General features: G+C 42.9%; 2 protein-coding genes across 2 annotated transcripts in view; both read left to right on the top strand.

Moving 5' to 3' along the window:
* Nucleotides 1–13,475, top strand: part of LOC147465140 (uncharacterized) — a 51,619-nt gene extending 38,144 nt beyond the window's left edge. The window contains exon 2 of the mRNA XM_086518403.1: nucleotides 12,653–13,475. Within this exon, the coding sequence (XP_086374529.1) occupies nucleotides 12,653–13,081 (429 nt within the window). The 3' untranslated portion in view covers nucleotides 13,082–13,475. The remainder of the gene's footprint in view (nucleotides 1–12,652) is intronic.
* A 184-nt stretch (nucleotides 13,476–13,659) lies between these two features.
* Nucleotides 13,660–14,588, top strand: LOC147465139 (uncharacterized). Its single transcript, XM_086511122.1, has 3 exons — nucleotides 13,660–13,864; nucleotides 14,068–14,151; nucleotides 14,286–14,588. Exons 1-3 carry the CDS (start codon nucleotides 13,660–13,662, stop codon nucleotides 14,456–14,458), a joined length of 462 nt encoding a protein of 153 aa, XP_086367248.1. The 3' UTR covers nucleotides 14,459–14,588.
* Nucleotides 14,589–22,590: the final 8,002 nt, after the last annotated feature.

The following is a 22,590-nucleotide window of genomic DNA, read 5'->3' as shown; positions in this document are numbered from 1 at the left end:
TACTACCAGGTATCAGATCAATGGTATGATCTTCAGGACGAGCAGGTGGTAACTCTCCTGGCAGGCCTTCTGAGAAGCAATCGGCATGAGAGTGTAGAAAATCTTGGCGTTCTTTATCAAGTTTAGACATATTTGTCCTAACATCATCACTCAACTCTTTCAAAAAGATCGAGTAAACAAACAGACTGGATTTCATAAATTTTGAAATGGCCGAAGCCGATACAATAGGGACATACTCGCCCTTCAGTTTAATATGAAGTACAATTGTTCTGCCCTTTTCTGTAGTCAAAGCCGCTTTTCTCGCCCGATAATCGACCACGGCGTTGTTCTTGTGGTACTAGGGAATCCCTAAGAGAACATCACAACCCTCCAAAGGCATTATGAAGAAGTCCTCATGCCCCAAATGTTGGAATTAGGGTTGCAGAGAAACACACACAGCTTGGAGAAGACAAAGGAAGCTCAAGGCACACAATAGAGAGTGTGTTACTTAGTGTGCAATGGAAAGATAGATAGCCCTAGAGTGATGGGCGTATATACAATGCACAGGGGAAAAAACCTCCTAAAGAGGGAAAAAATGCCCCAGCGGTCCTAGTGTGTTCACACACATCACTACCACATGTATATGGTAACAAATCCCCCTTGGAGTGATGCGGTGAACGAGAGTTGCCTTGAGGACAGGATCAGTCCACAAAGGGGAGTAAGCCCAAAGCTTTGCGGAAAGCTTCAAGCTTCTCACGAGACAATGCCTTTGTGAAAAGATCTGCAAGGTTGTCTTGTGTTGGCACATAAGCCAAGCTGATCTCTCCTGCTGAGAGCCTCTCCTTGACATAGTGGTAATGCATCTCAATGTGCTTTGTGCGAGCATGAAAATTGGGTTCCTCGCAACTGCCAATGCGCTCTGACTGTCAGTGTAGATAGTGTTGGCAGTGTCCTGTCCAACACTCAAATCAGCCATAAGGCGTCTGAGCCATACACACTCAACCGTAGCTGTGAAGACTGCCCTGTACTCAGCCTCACAACTCGAAGTGGCCACAGTAGGTTGCTTCTTGCTCAACCATGATATACATGAACTGCCAAGCATGAAACAAAAACCACTTGTGGGCACTCGCGTGTCAAAACAACCAGCCCAATCTGAGTCCGAAAAAGCATGTAAGTCTGGCGGCAATGATCCCCCCTTGGGATAAAACAAGCCAAGATGTAAAGTGCCACTAAGGTAGCGGAAAATCCTCTTGACAGCCTGCCAATGCTTAGACCCTGGGCTATGCATAAATCTGCTGACCTGTGAGACTGCAAACTGAATATCCGGCCTCGTGTTGCATACATAAATGAGGCAGCCAACAGCAGTTTGGTAAAGAGTGACATCAGCAGGATCACCAGCATCATGTAGACTCAACTTCAAACCTGTTTCCATGGGAGTGGCTATAGGTTTGCAATCCTCAAGTCCAAACTTACATAGCAATCTATCTATGTAACTTTTCTGACACAAGGCAATACCACCATCATTAAACTGTATATCCAAATAATGATGCAACAGCCCCAAATCTTTCATCTTGAAAGTAGCATTCAAATCAGCCTTAAATTCAGCAATATGTCTCTCATTTGGTCCAGTGATCAGCAAATCATCAACATAAAGAACCACAATGAGAAGTACATCACCCTCACGCTTTACATACAATGTGCTTTCTGTTGGACTGTTATGAAAGCCTTGTTTGACAAAATGAGTGTCAGCTTTCTCATACCAAGCACGAGGAGATTGCTTCAACCCATACAAAGCCTTGTTACATTTGCACACTTTGTCCTCTTGTCCTTTTATGACAAAACCGCGAGGCTGCGTTACATAAACTTCCTCAAATATGTCACCATTCAAGAAAGCAGTAACAATGTCTGATTGATGTACATCCCAACCAAAATGAGCTGCCAATGCTCATAGAAAACGCACAGTAGTCATATGACAAGTGGGAGCAAAAGTCTCTTCATAGTCTATGCCTTTTTGCTGTGCATAACCTTTTGCAACAAGTCGAGCCTTATGGCGATCAATCTCACCATCCGGCTTGCGTTTCAACTTGTAAACCCACTTCGTACCAATGGCCTTTTTGCCAGGAGGCAAATCACATAAAGTCCATGTGTCATTTTCTATAAGTGCATCATATTCTGGTTGCATTGCAGCCATCCAATTTTCTGAATTCTGTGCTTCATCAAAAGACAGGGCCTCCTCAACATCATGTAAACTAGACACAGCCAAAGCATAACAATCTGATGCATAAGATGCATGGCGAGAGCCTGAACGAGTTCGACTAGACAAAGGTGCATCCAATTTACTATCACGCAAAGTGTGCACCAGCCATTTTGGCATACTGTAGCTTGCTCATTTTCAGCCCTTTCCTCATCAAGTACATTATGTACATTTGCATCAGTAATAGGCTGATCTAAAACATTTTCAGAAACCCCCATAGGCTGTACATTTGCCTCATTGGAACTTACATTCGTATTTCCACCACTGAAAAGAGGCAACAAAAGTGTCATAAATGTCCTGTGAACTTACATTACTGTCTCTAGTACATGACAGCAAGGGCTGAACAAAATCTTCCACAAACACTACATCCCGAGAAACCAGAATACGTTTTGTTTGCGGATGATACAACCTGTAACCTTTGCTTTCAGCACTATGACCAACAAAAATACATTTGACACCCTTATCATCCAATTTTCTGCGCTGCACTTGTGGCACCAAAGCATATGCCAAACAACCAAAAACACGCATGTGCTCAATAGAAGGTTTTCTATCATGCCATGCTTCATATGGAGTAATAGACTGCAAAGCTTTCGTAGGACACCTGTTAAGTACATAAGTGGCACACATAATGGCCTCAAGCCAAAAAGAATGCGGCAAAGCTTGACTTTTGACCATACATCATGGCATTTCCGTCAGTGACCTGTTTTTCCTCTCAGCAACACCATTTTGTTGAGGTGTATAAGCCACTGTACATTGGTGTTTTATCCCACGACTAGCCAGAAATGCATTAAATTCATGAGACATATACTCCCCTTGTCGATCGGAACGGAGGGCGCCCATAGTACATTTCGAGACATTTTCAGCCATAGCCAAAAATTGTTTGAAGCACATAAAAACTTCGGACTTCGCTTTAAGCAGAAATACCCATGCATGCCTGGAGTAATCATCAATGAAAGTCACGAAGTACAGGTAATTGCCCAAGGACGGAGTTTGCATGGGTCCACAAACATCACTATGCACAAGCTGCAACCTGCATGTGGCTCGAACTGAACCATCCTTTGGAAATTTAGAACGCTGCATTTTACCCAAAATACAGCCTTCACAAACATGTTTGATGGGTGCTTCAAGAGGTGGCAAAGAAGCAACCATATCAGATTTCTGCAAATGCAACAAACTGACAAAATTTAGATGACCAAAACGTGCATGCCAAAGTTTTGCATCTGAAAGAGCCCTTGAATCTGCAATAGCATTTGCAAAATTTTGTCCACACTTGTCATACAAAGTGAGCTTATACAGCCCACGGCACAAAAGCCCAGATGCAACAATTTCATCACCAAAACTGAGATCAGGAACTGTACATCTGTCATCCACAAATTTGACTATAAGTCCAAGTCTAGCAAGTGCAGATACAGACAAGAGATTCTTCTTGATCCCAGGTACATAAAGTGCATCAACAAGTGTGAAGGAATTGCCATTAGCAGCAGTGAGCACAATCTTTCCAACTCCTTGAACGGGATAAGAGGCGTTGTTGGCACAAGTGACTGAATTCTCATGAGGGACAGACTCGAGAGAGGTAAACAATTCACGATGTGAGGTAATGTGCTTTGTAGCACCACTGTCGAAATACCACACATGTGAATCTGTAGCAACTGACAAGCATGCATCATGGACAGCAGGATTGTAAGTGCACTCTGCGCTAAAAGCCCATTCTGCATCAACATCAGCATTACAGTCTCCTTTTATAGAAGACTCAACAATGGCTGCATTTGTAGTGGAACCAGCATTTGCAGTGGAACCACCCTCTTTCTTCTTAGCCTCTTTGGCCTTCAACTTAGGACACGACTTGATGAAGTGATCATTGGCTTTACAATAATGGCAACGCATCTTTTTTTTGCCCTTATCACGAGAATTGCCAGACGAAGTGCTACCAGCAGAAGCATTAGGAACATAATTTTTGCCACTCGCAGCAGAACCATAAGAAGTGGCTGCATTACTGTTACCACCCTTTCTTTGAGAAGTAATAAAAGCCTGTTCAACTGCACGCTGCCTAGTCCTGTTTTTTCTAGAAAGTGACTCTTGCAACAGCAATGTGCATAATGCATCAAACTTGATAACTTCAGGATTTCCTTGGGTCATAAGTCTCCAAGTACTAGCAAAAGTCTGGTAGGAATTTGGTAAGGCATCAAGAACAGTCTGCACAAGGGAACTGTTTGAAATGACTTCACCTGCAGAAATAAGCTGCTCATTGATATCCTTGACACTAGCAAGGAAAATGTCCATATCATCTTCCTCATGCATAATCTTCGACTTCAGCTCTTTACGCAACAAAGCAATTTTAGTCTCATTGCGGCTTGCATAAAGACCTGCTAAAATATCCCAAGCCTATTTTGCAGATTTTGTTGAACGGATGTGAGGAACAATGGTGCGCTTCACAGACAACGCAATCAATGCATGAGCCTGCGCATCCTTAACATCCCAACGAGCTTGTTCTGCCGTAGGCAAAACAACTCTAACAGCTGCAATCCTTGTAGCAAGACCTGCAACATTCTCAACATCGCCTACATCCTCAGAACCAGGACGTACATCAATGCCCTGCACAATGTTCCAGACACCCTTTGACACAAGAACATGTTGCATCATATAAGCCCACATAGGATAGTTGTCCCTATCCAACCTGTCCTCAGTAGCAAACATCTTGAACACATCTGTGTTGTTGTTGTCAGCCATGGTAAATGCTGCACCTGATGTGAAAACTGCCCGAAAATAGGAGAAACGGAGCGGGAACAACCTGTGCTATATAGCACAAACCGTAGAAGACTATAAGGCACCTGTTATGCAAAAAACAGCACTGACAGAAATTTTGCACAAAATGACGAAATAGCCTGTGCAGTACTGCCTGTAGTGGAAACGGAGGCCGAAATGAGCCCAAATCAAAATTCTGAGCAGACTAAGCTCTTCGAGCTACCCCAAAATTTTTGTCGACCTACGAACGCTTGCCAAAGCTCACTGAAATCGGAGAAAGTGAGTAGGCGTGTGCTGGAGCAGCTGGCGACTAAGCTCGGGAGGACGTGACCTGCTCTGATACCAATTGTTGGAATTAGGGTTGCGGAGAACCACACAGCTTGGAGAAGACGAAGGAAGCTCAAGGCACACAATAGAGAGTGTGTTACTTAGTGTGCAATGGAAAGATAGATAGCCCTAGAGTAATGGGCGTATATACAATGCACGGGGGGAAAAACCTCCTATAGAGGGAAAAAATGTCCCGACGGTCCTAGTGTGTTCACACACATTACTACCACATGTATATGGTAACACCAAATACCCCTGACAATGCAACCGAAGTTTGCGAATGACAGGTGTAATGGCTACGTCCCTATTGGGTGCCGCTAGAACTCCCTCTGCAAGTGGTCCCATCCGATCGGGAGTAATCTCGAGCCGCGCCGCCAATTCCGGTGAAATGAAGTTGGCCTTGGCTCCTCCATCAAAGAAAATCAGGGCCTCTTGATCTTTCACTTTGCCCCAAGCTCGGCAAAGTTCTGTACTCTCATCCATGATGTCGGGATCAGTACCCACACAATCTGGAACCAGTCGTGTTTTCATCTTGCCTTTTCGTACACGGTCCTCAGTTGCTCTCGAACTCTCAGGCCTTTCGTCGTCCTTGTCATTCTGTTCTTTCTGTGCCTTTTTAGGACACTTCGCGGAGATATGTCCAGTTTCCCCACATCCAAAGCACTTCCCCTCCTTGATGAAGCGAGTCAGCTCCTGAGGAGTAAGCCTGGGTCGTGCATCCTTTTTCTCTGGGTTGCTCTTCCTTTTTCTACTTTCATTCCCAGAAGTCTGTCCGGTTCGTTGTGTCGTGACCTCATCTGTGGGGCAGGTCAGACTGCCAGAGTGAATTGCAAAGCCCCGCTTCGAATGACTCATCAACTCTTGAATAGAAGCTGACTTCTGTTTCAAGCAGTGGTCTCGGATCTCTGTAGGTAGACCCAAGATAACCGCTCAATCTGTTCTCTGAATGAGATCTTCTTGAATGAAGAGGCCGGTAGAAAAGAGCTCGAGAATCTTTCACAGTAAGAATTCACTGTATCGTTCTTGGTCATCCGGAGATGGTTCCAAGCAGCTCGTATATCTCGCTCAAACTCTTGAGTCAACCAAGAAGAAATAAAAAGCCTCTTGAATTTCAGCCATGTAACCGGCACAGTCTTGCTTAATAGAAGCGTGGACCACCAAGTACGAGCATTCCCCTTAAAATAAGAGGTAGCTCTCCGAATCTTGGAGTGCTCTGAGTAGCGTCTTCCCGCGAAAGCGATGTCAAACTGCTGTATAAAAGACAAAGCCTTCGAAGCATCGGAGTATCCCGAAAAAGTATCAAACTTAAGTGCTTGGCCACCTTCCTTAAACTCTCGGACTTTCTTGCTTTTATCTTCGAGAAAGTCATACTGGTTGGCTTTGTAAAAATTCTTCTTGTTCGCATAAAAATTTCCGTTGTCAGAGTCTGAACTGTCCGTAGATGAGTCCTCTGTAGAAGTGTCACTCACTTGGCGAGACTTAGACTTCCTTGCCTTTTTCTTGCCCTTTCCGAAGCGTTGTTTCTTGCTTCGCTTTTTGCTTTTCCCGTCTTCTTCGCTCGAGTTTGAAGAGCTAGAAGAACTGTCAGAAGAAGAAGAAGAAGAACTGGGTAGGCCTTCAAACTTGACGCGCTTCTTCAGTTTCTTTGCTTTGTCGAATGTCGACCGACGACCCAAATATCCCGGGAAGTCAGTACCTTTCTTCTGCCTTTTGCCGTGCTTTTTGCCTTTCTTTTGCACGTCGAAAAGCTGAGCAATCCGTGCATCAACCACGTTCTCCAGCTCCTTCTCCGTATATTTCTTGGAGGCAGAAGGTTTCTTGAGAGCGGGTTTCGAGAGTGGTGTTGTGGTTCTTTGCCACTCCATCTGTACCTCTTCCAAAGAGGTCTGGTTCATATATTTTGCCATCTTCGGGTCCTTGGCAAAATTGAGCATCATCTTTGTTGCATCATCAATCAATTTCCGACTCTCCATCTCTTGCTGCTCCGCTGGAGTAGGCCTAGGCGGGCCATACTCCGTGCCGGAATCTTCGTTGTGATCCCTGCCTGCATCTCCAGATGCAGAGGGAGTCGACTGATCATTGCCTGAAGCCATAGGTGCCGCGGAAAAAAATTTAGGGGATCGGATTTCCCGTAGAAGAGAAATCGGCCGTGCTCTGATACCACTGTAACAGACTTGGACACTCCAAGTCAAGAATCAACCGTGACAGCACCAAATAACCACTTCAAAACAATTCACAGATCACAATAGATTTGCACTGGCCCGGTGGAGTTCCGTGCCTAGAGATATTGGCCTCAAAGACTTGTGCCCCTTTCGGTATTTCTTTTTATATTGATCAGATCAAAGTACAAGAGTGTGGCTAGGGTTTCTCTCTCAGACTCTGCGTCGAGATGCTCTGAGAAGTGAAGGCCTCTCCACATATTTAAAGGTACAAGGGATGCCCAAAAGCAGAGCCCCAAAAGCTTTTAAAGCATCAGTTCTCTCTCTCTCTCTCTCTTTCTGAGAGAGTATCTTTTTTTTAACAAAAAAAAAGCAAGTTCTCTCTCTTCTCTTGGCGTGGAGCCCAAAAAGCAAGCCAAAAGCTGTCAATGCGTTTTGCGGCGCAAAATCCGGAAATCAGTACAGCTACTCCTGCTGCCACGTGGCACCCCGGCAGAATTAGGGTTTGCTGTCAGAAATTAGGGTTTCAGCATAAATTAGGGTTTCTGGCAGTTTTTAGGATTTGCAAGGATTATAGGGTTTCAGCCTCAAATTAGGGTTTCAACTACCGTAGCCACGTCGTCACTTTGTGACACCAAACCTCGCAGATCTCACCTTCCCGCAGCAGATCCTCGCCGCACGGTCAGATCAGGCAGCGTTTGCAGGTTCAGCCCGCTATTCGTAGATTTCAGGATCTGCGTTTTCAGCGCATCGTCGTCGTGTCGTCGTCATCGACATAGAGTCAGAATTCAGCAGATACAAGATTTGCAGATTTCAGTCCCTAGCGTTTTCAGTTTTCAGCCCGTATCGTCGTCGACATCGTCGGCAAGTCCATTGCATTTAGACCATTGTACGAGGATTGTGCAATCAATAGCATAGACCTCTCTCGCCACAGAGAGTGGGGCCCTTGGGGGAGGGTTTGACAACATTCTGGTGTCGTATTCTTCTCTCTATCTCTCAGTCTCAGCACCTTCATTCACAGTGTTTACCACTTTGTTTGTGATCATTTGCACTCTCTCACTAAAGGAACGGAAGGCTCTCCCTTCCGTAAGTAAAAGGAACCCTTGAGCACAGTTCGGAGCACTCATCTTGAGCAAAGTTCAACATTCACTTCCGTTGCACCTGTCACAAGGCGGGCACCACGTGCCAATAGAAAAGAAGAGACTGAACAGACTTTTAGCACTTCAATAACAACTGAACTGAAAGAGAGAGACGACACGCGACACGAAGTGGCGGAATTCCACCCCAGAGAGTATTGGCCCCAAACCTTGGTGCCCCTTTCGGTATTTCTTTATATTGCATCATCAAAGTACAAGCCGGTACTCCAGACTCTACACCTTCTCTAGGAAGCATGCCAGAGAATGAGCCCTAGCCTCATATTTAAAGGCCCTTGGCCTGAAAAGCAGTTATAGTAAAAAGCCTTTAAAACTCAAAAGCTACTAGTTCAAAAGCAAAGCCAAAAAGCTGCCAACGCAATTTACGGAAATCCGTATAGCTTGCCACATCATCAGCCAGCGCAAAACGCGGAAATCCGTATAGCATGCCACGTCATCATGTCAGCGCAATTTTTGGAATTTGTCTGCTGCCTTAGGGTTAGGGTTAGGGTTAGGGTTTCTGGCAGAAATTAGGGTTTGCAAGTTTTAGGGTTAGGGTTTTCAGAATTAGGGTTTGTAGGTTTTAGGGTTAGGGTTTCCAGCACTAGGGTTTCAGCAGTTAGGGTTTCTGGCAGACATTAGGGTTTAGGCCCCTCGGCCACATCTGTACGTTGACTCCATTCTTTAGGCTTTGACACGTCAGCAGTTTGTTACAGCACCTTACATTTAACCAGTGGGTAGCTGCTTCCCTGCGCGACAATAGGGTAGACCACCATGTCTGGCCATTACCTTTCAGGCATGAAGCCGCTCTCCTTACCTTGGAACGTTCCTCCCGAAAAGACGATATTAAACTGCTAAATGAAGGCTTTATGGGTATCCTTGAAGCTTGAAACAATAGGGCATGCCCACCCTTCTTGAAATCTTTGTTCGTCTTGCCCTTGTTCTCAAGATGGTCATATTGGTTGTCAGAGTGCCTCCGAGATTTCTTGCGAGATATGCTCTTCTTAGTTTCTTCTTGCTCTTTTGAGTCTTACTCCGCTTCTGATCCTTCTTGTCCTCCTCGCTGGTGTCAAAGGAAGAGGAACTCTCCGAGTTGTTAGAAGAGGACGATGACGAATTGGGATCATCCTCAAAACGAGCTGCTTCTTGGGTTTGGCTGGCATTTGAAAGTGGACTTCTGACCCAAATAGCTGGGATAATTTGTTGCTCGACTCTTCGTCTGAAGCTTCTTCTTGGTCTTCATCAAGGTATTGATCTTATGCTGAACAGCCTTGTCAAATTGATCTTTTGAGTACGTCGTCTACTTGTCTGCACCCAATTTGGTTCTTTGTTTTTTGGCTAACTTGAGAGGCGAATGGATTGCAACATGCCATCGAGAATGTACCTTGTCAAGTAGATGATTCTTTAGATACTTGTGTAAGGATTGTTCGTCCTTGGAGTACTTGATCATCTGTCTGGCACAGGTGTCAACCTCTAGTTGACGTTGGAACTCTATCTTGGTTGTATCAGGTGGCAGGAGTGGGTCATACTCTTCTTCCGATTCCTTGGAAGGAGGTCGGCTCTCGATAGAATCTCCATTGGTTTTTTCATCCCTATGGATAGGTGCAACAGTTTCCTCTGCTGGATTCACTGCCCGGATCCATGTGTGCTGCGGAAAAATGGATGGGATCTATCGTAGAAGAAGAATCATATGGGCTTTGATACCACCGTAGTAGACTTGGACGCTCCAAGCCAAAGATCTAATGCAACACGTGAGATACTGCAAACAATTGAGAAAAACTTGAATAAAGGGAGAGACAAGAGGAGGATCGACACGACATGGCAGAGTTTCGAGGCAAGATATAGTGGGCTCAAAGACCGGTGCCCCTTTCGGTATTTCTTTATTATTACTTTGCAAGAGTACAATGTCTGAGGATCCTCTCTCTTGCGGTGCTCCCAAGCTAATCACCATAAATCATTTCCGTTGCACATTACACTTTCCCCCTTCACCGCTACAAGAAGAGTAGAGGAAGCGATCAACTAAGGCTATTGAAAAATCAATTGACCGATGATGAAGAACCAAGGAACGACACCAACCACCATATAGAATGATGAACTGCAAACTGTACTTGTGAAGGAACTTCATCGGGAGTGAGTGTGAAAACTGCTATTGATCTTCATCTGTCTGGAATATATCTTGAGAGAATATCACCCTTCTCTCAGAGCGAATCGGAACACATCCAACAGAAAGGAACACACATCAATACTAAGATTGCAGTTAATATGGCGAGATCAAGGGACCCTGCATCCAAGCTTTGCAAGAGAAGAACAAGGTGCTATAGAAAGACACCAAATAGATTGTTGATCCTATCCGCTTCACATGGAACCACTAGAACGGAAAGGAAGTAGTCTGTGGAAACTGACTCCCAAGCTCCCTCTGCATTCCCCTTTGAAGGGAGAACTAATGGATCATGGATAACTGCCACAACTCTCCAACAGTCTCTACTTGTGTAACTCGATCATTAAAGGTAGGTGAGACTGAAAGAAAAAAATATACCTTTGGAACGTGGAACCAAATATGGGAGAATTGAGAAGACGATTGTTCCACTTTGAAGAATGCTCGAGCTAAATGTTATTGGTTCCTAGTCCAAGAAGGAACAATATCCACCTGTACGAAACAACATGCTATTCTAAGGATAAGGGAAAAGAGGTGTGTCCTGAATGGTACAGTCTCCAAGGCAAATTCTTAGCCGTTGGAAGAAGTTTTTTGAGGTTTCTAAAACACCCAAAAGTGTCGAAAAGCATGTATTTTGGCCTTTAAAGCAAAACCGCGCTTCTTCTTCTTCATCTCCTCTTTCTGTTGTTATATCTTCTTCTCCCGACTCCGTAGCTTCCAGGCGTATATTGATGTAGGACCTGCTTGCACATTGGAAAGCAAACTATTGATGCTCTACTACCATTTTAACCAGGAGGGCAACATGTGCTGTTGGAAAATACTAAGTGGGACAAACTTTGATGCTTTTAAGCACTTGAATGGAAAAGAACTACACATGAGACGTGGAGTGGCGGAGTTCATCCTCAAGATGCACTGGGCCCTAGGCGCCCCTCATGGTATTTCTTTATCATTGCTCTTCATAGGTACGACCTCTGGGAGGAGCCACTCAGTGATTCCCAGAATTTTGAGTGAAGATAACTACAATGGCACAGATTATTAAGGCCTCTAGGAATTGGAAGGCGACTGACTGCCTACGAGGTAGGGCATGAACAGGTAGAAGTAAGAACGGGTCAAGGGAATGACATATACCTCACTCACGGCCAGGCATAAATACAACAAAACCCATTCCCTGATATCATGCTCAGTGTTTTGTTTTCTTAAGCTTCTCCTTTTCTTAGCCGTGTGTGCATTTCTACAACCCTCAACCTAGCACAGATCTAGCTAAGTGCCCCGTGATGTACTCAAGCCTCAAACTCAGTTTGGAACAGGCAATCAGGGGTTGTTTCAGGCCCAGCTAAAAGCAGTAGACCAACCTAGCGTCTTGCTTGAAAAGGGGAGATTCTGCTAACTGAATGGCCCAAGAAGTCTTGTACCTAGGTGGTGAGCTATGACCTCAATTAAGGCCACCTTACTGAATGATGATGATAATTACTGGAAAGCTTCAAAGAACAGCCCTCAGATAGGCATAGCCCGTTGATAGCGCTTAGCCACCGTCCGCACCAAGGGCAAGTCTCACAGCAAAATTGAGGGGTAAAGCAGAAGAATTGTCCGGTGCACAGGCTTTTTGCATGTAGGTTTAGCGGTAACAGGACTAGATTCCTTGATCAAACTTGCACTCCTCTCTCTCTCTCTCTCTCTCTCTCTCTCTCTCTCTCTCTCTCTCTCCTTTCTCAATTATTTACATAGTGGTGGATCAACATAACCTTTATTGCTGAGTTACTGGTAATTTACTAATTCCAAGCTTATGATTAGAGTTCGAACCATCAAGCAAGAGCCCATCATTAATACTTCTGTACGTAATTATTTGTGTGGACCTGGATGTACATGCAACAGAGCTGAATTTTGCAAGTGGTTCTGCCTGCAGGTGATCGCTGCCTTAAAACTATCTGGAGGTAATGAGATAGTGTTGCAAACACTAGCAAGAGCTCGAGATATTTATCAAAGTCGAGTGAGAGCTAGCGCAGATGCAAATGAGTTAGCTACACTATTTGCTGAATGTGCCATTGGAGAAGCGGATGCTGCTGTTCCAACGGATTTGTCATCCCAGGCAATGGACGAATCATTGGATGTGCCATCTCTCTCTCTGGGTTTGGAGCAGGCTCACATGTTAACAAGCTCTTCTACTGGTGAAGCAGCTCCAATCTTGGCAGAGAGTGGCAGGATGCAAGTTGTTCTGGATGCATCTGCAGATGGCAGTAGCTTCATCTGTTTGCAATGTGGTGGGCTTGTCAGCGGCCATCGCAAAGATGAGCATATTGCGTATTGGTGTTCTCACTCTCGACAAGTGGTGTGAAGAGTTCTAGATTGTATGAAAGCCCAGTAGTAAAGTGGCTTATAGGATGGTGGGGGAGGCCAGCATGGATATTTTGGTTAGGTGCTCAAAACATGATGCCTATGCTGAGTCTGTCATCAAAAACCACGAGGCATTTGGAGTGTGTGGTTTGTTGTAAGCACTAGTGTTTGTCACACGGATTGTTTTGAGACGTCCGTCAGAGCCGTCTGCTTTGGTGTAACAAGGGCATTTGGCCCTTACTCAGGCTTTTCAAAATAATGCCATACAGAGTGTCCAGTTTTGCTGTGACGCAAACGTAAATAGATTCCAATGATGTAATCGTGATGTTACCCGGTAACAATTTTTGTGCCTTAAGCTTTAACGAACTATTTTTTTTCTTAACAAGTTATGTATATCTATGCGGCTCAAGTAGTATGTCTTCTATTTGCTAGTAAATCTGAAGTTTGGGCTGTTCTTGCTCTGACGTTCTACATCAGTCTTATAAAGACCAAGTGGCTCGTAAGGCAAAAACTAAACCACCATCGTGCCCTTGATCTTTGTCTTTTGAAAGTTAGGGTAACAGCTAGGTCTTATCATCAATGGTGGGCTTTGAACAACTGGTTGTGTTGCTTGCTTGGGCTGTTGTGCTTCCATGCACGAGGATACAGTCTGATTCCACCAGACAAAAAGATATAGCCCATAGAGAGCAGACAATAAAGACTGCTCGAGTACGCTTTTATGGTGTTTTTACTCCGATTGTGTGTCTGAAGGGTATAACCTTCATTTTATCAGTAAGTGATGAAGGTATCAAGGCACTTGAAGATTCTTTGAGATCTTATTGGGTATTCCTCTTTCCCAATTGAATGTATTGTTTTATGGCTGCTTGCAAGTTGAAGATATCGAGAGGACCATGACCTCTGTCCACCTGAATTGGCACCCTTGATTACCCATCAACTGGAAAGAAAGGTAATCTATGGATATTTGAGTTTGGGAACAATGTTTGTCAGGGAAGGACAACCCCAAAAGTGGCAAGGGTTACCCATGGAGATTTGTGTATGCGAACAATATTTGTCAAGGAAGGACTCAAAGAGGTATTTTCTCAGAACTATTACTGCGAGAAAAAGCAAGCACCTTTGGCTGTTGCCTATCTGAGATTGCAATGATTGTAGTTGTATGTTGCAACTCATGTTTGGCATTGATTTTGTATTTTGGCATTTAAGTGTAGGCTTATCGGGAGTTGTGAGACTGAAGGCTTTGAGGAGGGAGTTTGTAAAGTCTTTCATCTTGAGAGTGCAAATTGGCCATTGCTATGTACTTGATACATGTGTTTATGCACCAATGGCCTTTGCTCGACTCTTTACTTGTTCTGTGCCACCATGCCGATTGTTCGCCGCCTAGAGGGCTGGATGTACTAATGCTAGTCTGGCATGCCTCGGGTGTGTATGTGTTGGATGGGGACTTGGATGAGCAAGTCCTGCTCATAAATGTATGAACGAAATTCTAGGCCATCAAGGCAAGCATTTATGAAATCATTATGATGTTTAGAGTGCTGGTTCGCAAGCATTCCTTGTGTTCATGTCTAATTTCAAAAAGGTAATAGAGTCATTTGGTACCTCCTCCTAAGATAGAGGAGTGGGTGGGTTACCGAACAAGAAGCGTATGTTGTGAATGCTCATTATCTATGCTCACAAAACAAAATGCACAGTGGAGATCACACCCTACTTCGCGGGCATTTTTGGGCTACAGAGGTGTCAGCCCATCACCTTAAAATACTTTTATTTTACATTTTTTGTGTTTCTAATTTCACTTATTTTACAACGAGACATCTTTACCCTTGCCTGTCGATTTCTATTCGCCTAGATTGCTCTTCTTGTGGCTACATGGAAACGAAGTACTCAAAATAACGGGTTCTTGCATACCCTTCCTTGCTAGTTGAAGCAAAACAATGATAAAGATATGGAAATTTACACTAAAAAATTTGGTAAAATCTCATTTGTATTCGTGTGCTCACCCTGAAGGTTTATTAAAGTGCTCATATTTGGGTGCTTACAACACGGGCTTCTGCAATTGCATCCTATACATCCTTCACAGTTATAATGAATGAATATGTCAGAAGCTAAGGTTTCACGAAAATTGAAGGTGGACAGCCATGAGAGTCTCCGGTCGGCCTAAAGAATCTTCCTAATACACCATTTAGCTAACAACAGGAGGTTTTCTATCTTTTATAATTATTTGATTTTTCTCTCCAAAAAGCTTTAAATTGGCTCGAATAATCCTCTTCTATGGTTGGTGCTTCCTACACCCATTTTATTGTTCTCTCTCCCTTTTCTCCTAGGACAAACTTTTTCCCTCTCTTTAAGGCTTAACTCTTGAGCCCTCTTGTACATCATCTCTTACTCTTTTTAATTTAGTTCAATATTTTCTCTACAAAAGAAGCCTTCACTCTATCCAATCAAAATCGTAGCTTGGCCGGTTTAAACCTTTTCAACGATTATAATGACTCCCGAGTCCTCGAGGTTCCCAATTTTCTTACTTCCAAAGGAGAAAAATACTCTGTTGATAGAACAATCTCTAGAAAGTTGTAAATAACTGAGCTTCTACAATGTGGCCAACTCATAGCTTAGAGTTGTGAGTGTTTACTACATGGTGATATTCTTAAAGGCAAAAGGTGTTTTTAAAAAACGCAAGAATATAGTAGTGACACATGAAGTAGTAATCACATCTCTAAAGATGGCCTTAGTTTAGAGTTTGATCAAACCATATCTTCTTAAGGTTTCCCTACTTTTTTGACTAGTGCTATTCAAGGGGCAGGTTTTCCCAATTCTTGGCCGCCACAATTAGACAAAGTAGGGAAGCATGTAGCGATATAGCTTTTTTTCCTGTCAAGGGTCATTTGGAAAATCCCATAAAAAAACACTTGTATCAAGACTAATTTGTCTACATGAAAGGTAATGTACAAATTTGTCCATCATGTTGCTATGTTGCTATGTACACACACACACACACACACACACACACGGGGTTTTAATGACCCTCAAGAGGTGGGATCCACGAGTGATCTTGAAGCACACAAACCTCGAGGCAGGGGAAGGGTCTTAAAAAGTCAATGCATGAACAATGCCTGAGACTTGAACCCACGATCTCACGGTTGAAAGACTGATGAGCTAACCACGCAGGTGCTTGTGGTTTGTTGCAACCGCATCGAACGCCCTTCATTATAAAGTGAGTTTACATATAAACCCCCATGTCCTTGTTTACTTTTCTTACCCTTGTTTACTTTTCAGCAATCGACGTCTACGTGCGCCTTCGATTTCGTGCTCGCACTTCTCAACCATTGATCCCACAGCCTTAGCGTCATTCAAGACTCCTTGTTAGATAGTGCTGAGGACCAACCAAAGGGATCATAGAGAAATTCTTGATTCTCATTAGGTTGGACCTTAGAAGGCATTCCCATGATGAATTCTAAAAAGGAGAAGAACAAGATTTAATCAATTATTTACATTCACAGGATGGCTTTGAGGGTAGTTATTGGGAGACTTGTTCCTTTTCAAACATGAGCGTGACTTCTAGTTGAAGGCAGACTTTCTGATAAAAACCATGGTTTATCTTGCGAGGTGACCTCCAATTCAAGGTTTTAGAAAATTGAAAACGTGCATGGGAATGAGAAAGCACTCCTTTTGCTTCTTTAAAGAATAGTAGTTATGAAACTCACCATGTGAATGCCCTCCAACGCTCAAAAAAAAATCTTGATAAATTCTTTTTGCATGCTACTTATAAAATTGGGTAAGTGTCTTAAATATTTGCATAAATCTTGATTGTTTCATTAGTTGGGCTATTTTGAGTGATTACATGAACTCGCTAGGCTCCAAGAGGACTTTCCCAAGGTGAGTTCTAAAATGCACCCCTAAACATAGGTTCAATCTCATTAAAAAAAGGTGCACTTTTGTTAATATGGAAAAGTTTATAAGTTTTGGGAATAGTTTCTCTTCTAGTAAATGCCCAAGAACTACTCCAAGAATGGCTTTTTGCACCTTCTCCTTTTCATGTGGATTTTCAATCTTGGAAACTATTCTTTGGAGCATGGGAAAGAAAAATGGTATATTTTGGGCGATCCTCCAAACCAATTGTGTGTAAGCCTTCTAATACTTTATGAGAACTTTTTGAAGCTAATGGACCTTGTGGGAATTCGGGAAACCTAAAGCCCCATCGCAAATAATGTGTGACATATTTTCTCTACATAATCAACTTCTCTCGACAACCAAAAAAAAGCATGCATTGATAAACTTGGCGCGTTGGCTTACTTGAGTCACGAGTAGTGCTGAAAAGGAACCTTTTTTTCAAAAACTTGAAAAACCTACAGATGACAAATATTAAAGGTAAACCTTTGACTCCTCAAGCCAAACCACCTCTGGCAAAGGGCCACACCACTTATGCAGTAACCTTTAAAATGAAAGCCTCCCCATCTTGAGGGTAGCTATGGTGTGTAGTCATTTTTACAAGCCGTCATCTTCATTCTCCTAGGGAGCGCCCCCCCACCCCCCCTTCTTTCGCACCCCCCCCTTCCCCTTTGCCCTGGTCGCTCCACAATACCTCAGCATTCAATGCTTGGAATGCCCACAACGCTTTATCTCATTGCTCCCTTATCCTCCCTAATGCCCTATCCTCCTCCTTCGATGTCCCAATCATTGACCCCTTCGTGCATCAGGTGCTCTCGCTAGCGTAGGCAGACAAACTTGTACACATGTACCAACTCGCATCATCATGTGCCCTACAAGATGGTGGGAAAATGCATTCCCAAGGTTGTGCAAGTTTGCATCAGGATGCTACTACAATCCATCTTGATGGGCCTTCCAATCTACCCCCCCAAGAGCTTAAAGCTTGTGCCATGTGTCTAATTTCACGGGTACATTTACTCTCCACATGCGGAGTAAATCCCAGTGTTTCATGCCAGCATTGAGTGTGGCCCATTTTGGTATGGGTGGTCTCCTTGGCGCATATCACGGTTGGGTTTTGTTTAAAAGAAGAAGTGCTAGGTGTTGAGTGCCTCTATTGAACTGAATGGGATCCAGAAGAATTTTAACTCCATAATCTAATGGATTGACATTTTTAATATTAAAGAATCAATTCCCATACTGATATATAACACTTTGTAGTTGAGAAAGAAAAATGTTACCCTTCATATGATCAAGCTAACCCAAATTGCACACTCTATGTAAAACTACTAACTTACATATTGAAAAAAGCATCTCGAACAAAAAACATAAATAAATCACATCTACTTAGTTTGCGGCTTAACATCTAGGATGAATGAATCAAAATATGTCCAAACATGCAAGGCATCATATAACTATGAAGAGTCTGATTGCTAAAGTAGGCTCCTATCCTGATCCTTCCTTCCTTGTAGCCCTTGAGCAAAGGGAAATCTCTCTTTCTATGTGAATCGATAAGCAACCGAAAAACAAATTCTCTATTTTAGCTCATTCAAATCCAGTAGCATATAGAGAATCTCTAGAGCCCGTGCCCCTCCTAATAGGCTCTATATTTGAAACCAAAAGTTTCAGGTGCAAATTTTTCTCGTTTGCATTGTAGATCTAAGCTTCCGCATTTGCACCTCCAATGTCTTTGGATAGCCTTGATGTCAATATGCAATCCACAAAGAAGACCTCAAACCTTATAAAACTCAATTAACTAGATAATCAATCTATACTTGGAGATTTAATTGGTTGGAGAAGAGTTGTACATGTAATAATTTGCCAAAGTTTTGGCAATCTCTTTACTGTGTAAAAATTTCCTTCTAGAATACATTCTCAATTGTGTCCATATCCTAGGTTCCCTATCGGTGAAAGAGACATCCCCCACTTGTAGGCCTTGCCTTCTATGGCTAGACTGAAATCTGTAGGTTGAAAAGCATACAATGTAGCTCGTGGATGGTGAACATTTGTCGAATTGTGTAGAAAAATACGAACTGCATCTTTATTGTGTTCTCGATCTTTGTCTCTCTGGACTAGTGGCTGATGATCTTTCATCCATGATGAAGCCTTTCGGTTGTCACTCCCCCCGAGCATCTTGAACACGAGTAGACTTTGAAGATGGAGGAACTTTGTCTGGCGTTTTACTTGCCACGGATGAAATCTTCGATTGATTTGGTCGTGAGCTGCAATAATTTTTTCCAGTTTGTTAATGTAGTTAAATTTTATTTTGTATTGCTAAATTGTTTTCTATATGTTGAGTTCGATGTAGATTGAACACTTGGATGTCGACTAAACCATTATCAATGTTTAGATGCCTCATTTGCTCGCATATCCGAAATAGCCGCATTCGGCCTTGAACACTGAGGATTTTCAAAATGAAACCTATGATCATATGACAATTGTGTTCCAATGAAATTGCTGAGAATTGAAGGAAAACAAGTGATCAAATCATGAGGCCTGCCAATGAAAAGGGCAGCTAGTCCCTAGCGCGATAGGCCCGCTCGAGGATCAGCTGTTGAGATCAACCCATAGAAATTTGGTGCCATTCTCAATCTAAGCAAGTATAGGGCCCTAGAAGCTGATGTTGTCCATTTCTAGCACTATCTATTGCTGCATGCTCCCTCTAAAAGCAGGGATGCTCCCTGTGAGCTGGTTGTTGGGAAGTAGGAGCCATTGCATTTTCTCAGTGCAATTCAAGAGCTCAATAACAGGTAACGGACTAGAAAGTAAGTTGTTATTTAGAATGAGATCTCTCAGTTTGGATAACTGACCTATTTAGAATGAGATCTCTCAATTTGGACAATTGCCCTATCTCTTTTGGAATTTGTCCCGTGAACTCATTGTTTGTGATAGGCACCCGACCTCAGGAGGTATCTCACCATGTATATGATTGAAGTTGAGGTCCAACACATTGAGCTTGCTGAAATTAGCGAGGGCTATGGGAATTTCTCCTACAAACCCACGGTTGGTGGAGAGCATTGATTTTCCAAGGCAGAGGATGGAGAGCATAATTGTGTTAAAAGAGGACCACTCAGCTTGTTGGAGCTTGATCCAAAACCTTCAAGGTGCTCAAATTTGTAATATCCATCGCAAGAAGTGGGCCCGTGAAGGCATTGAAAGTGAGAGGCAAGCTCTCCTTAGGTGACAATTTTTGTCGAGAAGCTCCCTACAAGAGCTTTTTCCTGGCCAAGTTGAAGTGGTAGAGGGAGTTACAAAGCTGAATGAAGAAGGAATGGTACTAGAGAACATATTAGAAGCATTCAATCATTTGGCTGTGGTAGGAGTGCAATAGATTGAAGTGTTTATTGTGATCTGGATAGAGGGGTTGTAGACATGGTGGAGAGGCATTTAATACCAGATGGGATGCACAAAGTTCTTAAGAGGTCAATTTAGATGCTTGGGATAGCAGAAGGAGAACTCTAATATGAAGTAGAGGGTTCCTTGCTCTTGACATGCTACCTTGTTGTACTGACGACCCTCAAGACTCTACGCCTCCATTGTGCTCGCATGTTCCTCATTGTTTCAAGTTGCATGCCAGTTCAACAAACTCCCCATTCAAGTGTGTAGCGATTCATGCAATGAGCCCTAATCTTATAAACAATGACATTTTTTTCATATTGAAAATCCCTTGTTAGCCTTTCATGACCAATATTCACAGCGCGGCAGGCAGACCCAGATTGGGATGCCCATTCAATTCGTCTTCTTCTAATATGACTTCACTTTTGTAGCACCCCATCTATTTGCAAACAATAGAGTATCCCACAACTCCTTCCCTCACTGACACTAGATTGACGGAGTATTGGTTAGGAGGCTTACTATGAGTACAAGACCGAAAGGCAACAAAGATTCCTTGATCTTACTGTATAAAAGAACTCAAAAAAAGATTGCATGAACCATTGAATACTATGTATGATTAGCTACATTAACACTGGAAGACAAATTATGAACGAAGCATGATGATGTTGAGACCTCACCAAATTTGAATCACTCCAGGCTCAATACTTGTCTATCTTGCAAATATAATGCTCAAATAAACAACAAACCATTATTCATTCATGTATGTATGATCAATGAACTCCTAATACTAAACCGTACTCGGAATACCTGCAATACAGAACTTAGATCTTAGATCGCGACATTCAAGTGAAGCATCTTTTGCTTGGAGATCAACCAACTTACAGGACGGTTCATAGATTACTGCTCTAACTTCTTTCCCCCACAACAATCAACCAAAGCCCAAGTCACTAAAGATCAAAAGAGCCCAAGTCACTACCAAGAGTACAATCTCTAGCAGATTACAATGCCATGTAGAGGGATGACATTCATATCAAGCAGCACGCTTTCAACATTTGACCTCCTCTCAAGACATGGATGCAATAAAAACTCTACATCAATCACTCCCACAAGATGATTAGATTACCTTAAATTATAAACAAGTGAGAGCACTGGATCAAACTATGAATGCACCCGCTCACAATTCCCCACAATCAAGGCAATAATTATTTATGAATGATGAGATAGGCAAAGAAAGTAATACGCACGAGAAAGGTTGGACTAATAAAGCAGTTTAGATGCTGGTGCTTTTCCCTTTTCTTCCACAAGCTGGAGTCCGTGCAACAGCTACAAGAATCTAATCCCAAGTGAACACTTAAGCTGTCGATAGTGGGCACATACTCACAATGACACATGCATGTCACTCTACAAAAACTTATAAAATTCATCAAGCAACATTCAAACAGACTTTTGCAACAAGCATTCACACGTTCACTAGACTCAACATGGAACAAGGCAACCTAAACTACGATTAATGTAAAATCTCTGGCTTCATCCACTATTTGTGAGACCCTTAAGAAGTCCCTGAGACAAACAATGAAGAACCAAAACAAAAAGTGACATTGTGAAGAGGGAAGTCAAGCAATCATGTAAGGGCACCTCAACCCTGTCAAGTTGAAGCCAAAAACTAGTCACTATATGAACTAGAACCCTATGGAGAAGACAACAAGCATAGAATAAGCCCGCAATTAATTCAACCTACTTCAAGCAAGCTGCTCATACACCCCCAAAAACACTATTGATACAAACAATCAATGCAAGAAAGTGCCCAACAAATTTGATTGGGACTTTATTTCTTCAAAATTGAAACCTTGCATAGGTAGCCAATGCAAAAATAGTTGGTATGTCAATGACAAAAGTACACAAATCAGAGTTTCTTGATGATATGCATTCATTTCCACGACCATGGCGCACATCACATTGAAACTGCAATGCATATCCATTGTAGAGTTTTTTCCTTTAAAAAATCGCCTTGCTTCATGATTTGATGCTTGGATGCCAATGCATCTATCTCCATCCCTCTCTTTACCAGTGGTTTGTCTAGCAAACTCCTCTGGCACATGAATCAAGAGTAAGCGTGACTACAACAATAAAATCCCAAGTCCTCTACAACCACTTATATGAATACAAACACTTGACTATAGAGGAGATCTGTGCCCAATCCCTAGAGGGATGAGTGCACTCAAGGAATTGCTGTCGAGATCACCCCATCGAAGTTTGCTGGCA

Source organism: Adiantum capillus-veneris, chromosome 1 (assembly GCF_014529385.1).
Source record: "Adiantum capillus-veneris isolate H3 chromosome 1, ASM1452938v2, whole genome shotgun sequence".
Lineage (NCBI taxonomy): Eukaryota > Viridiplantae > Streptophyta > Polypodiopsida > Polypodiales > Pteridaceae > Adiantum > Adiantum capillus-veneris.
The sequence above is the reverse complement of the archived record's forward strand: the minus strand, read 5'-3'. Positions and strand labels throughout refer to the sequence as shown.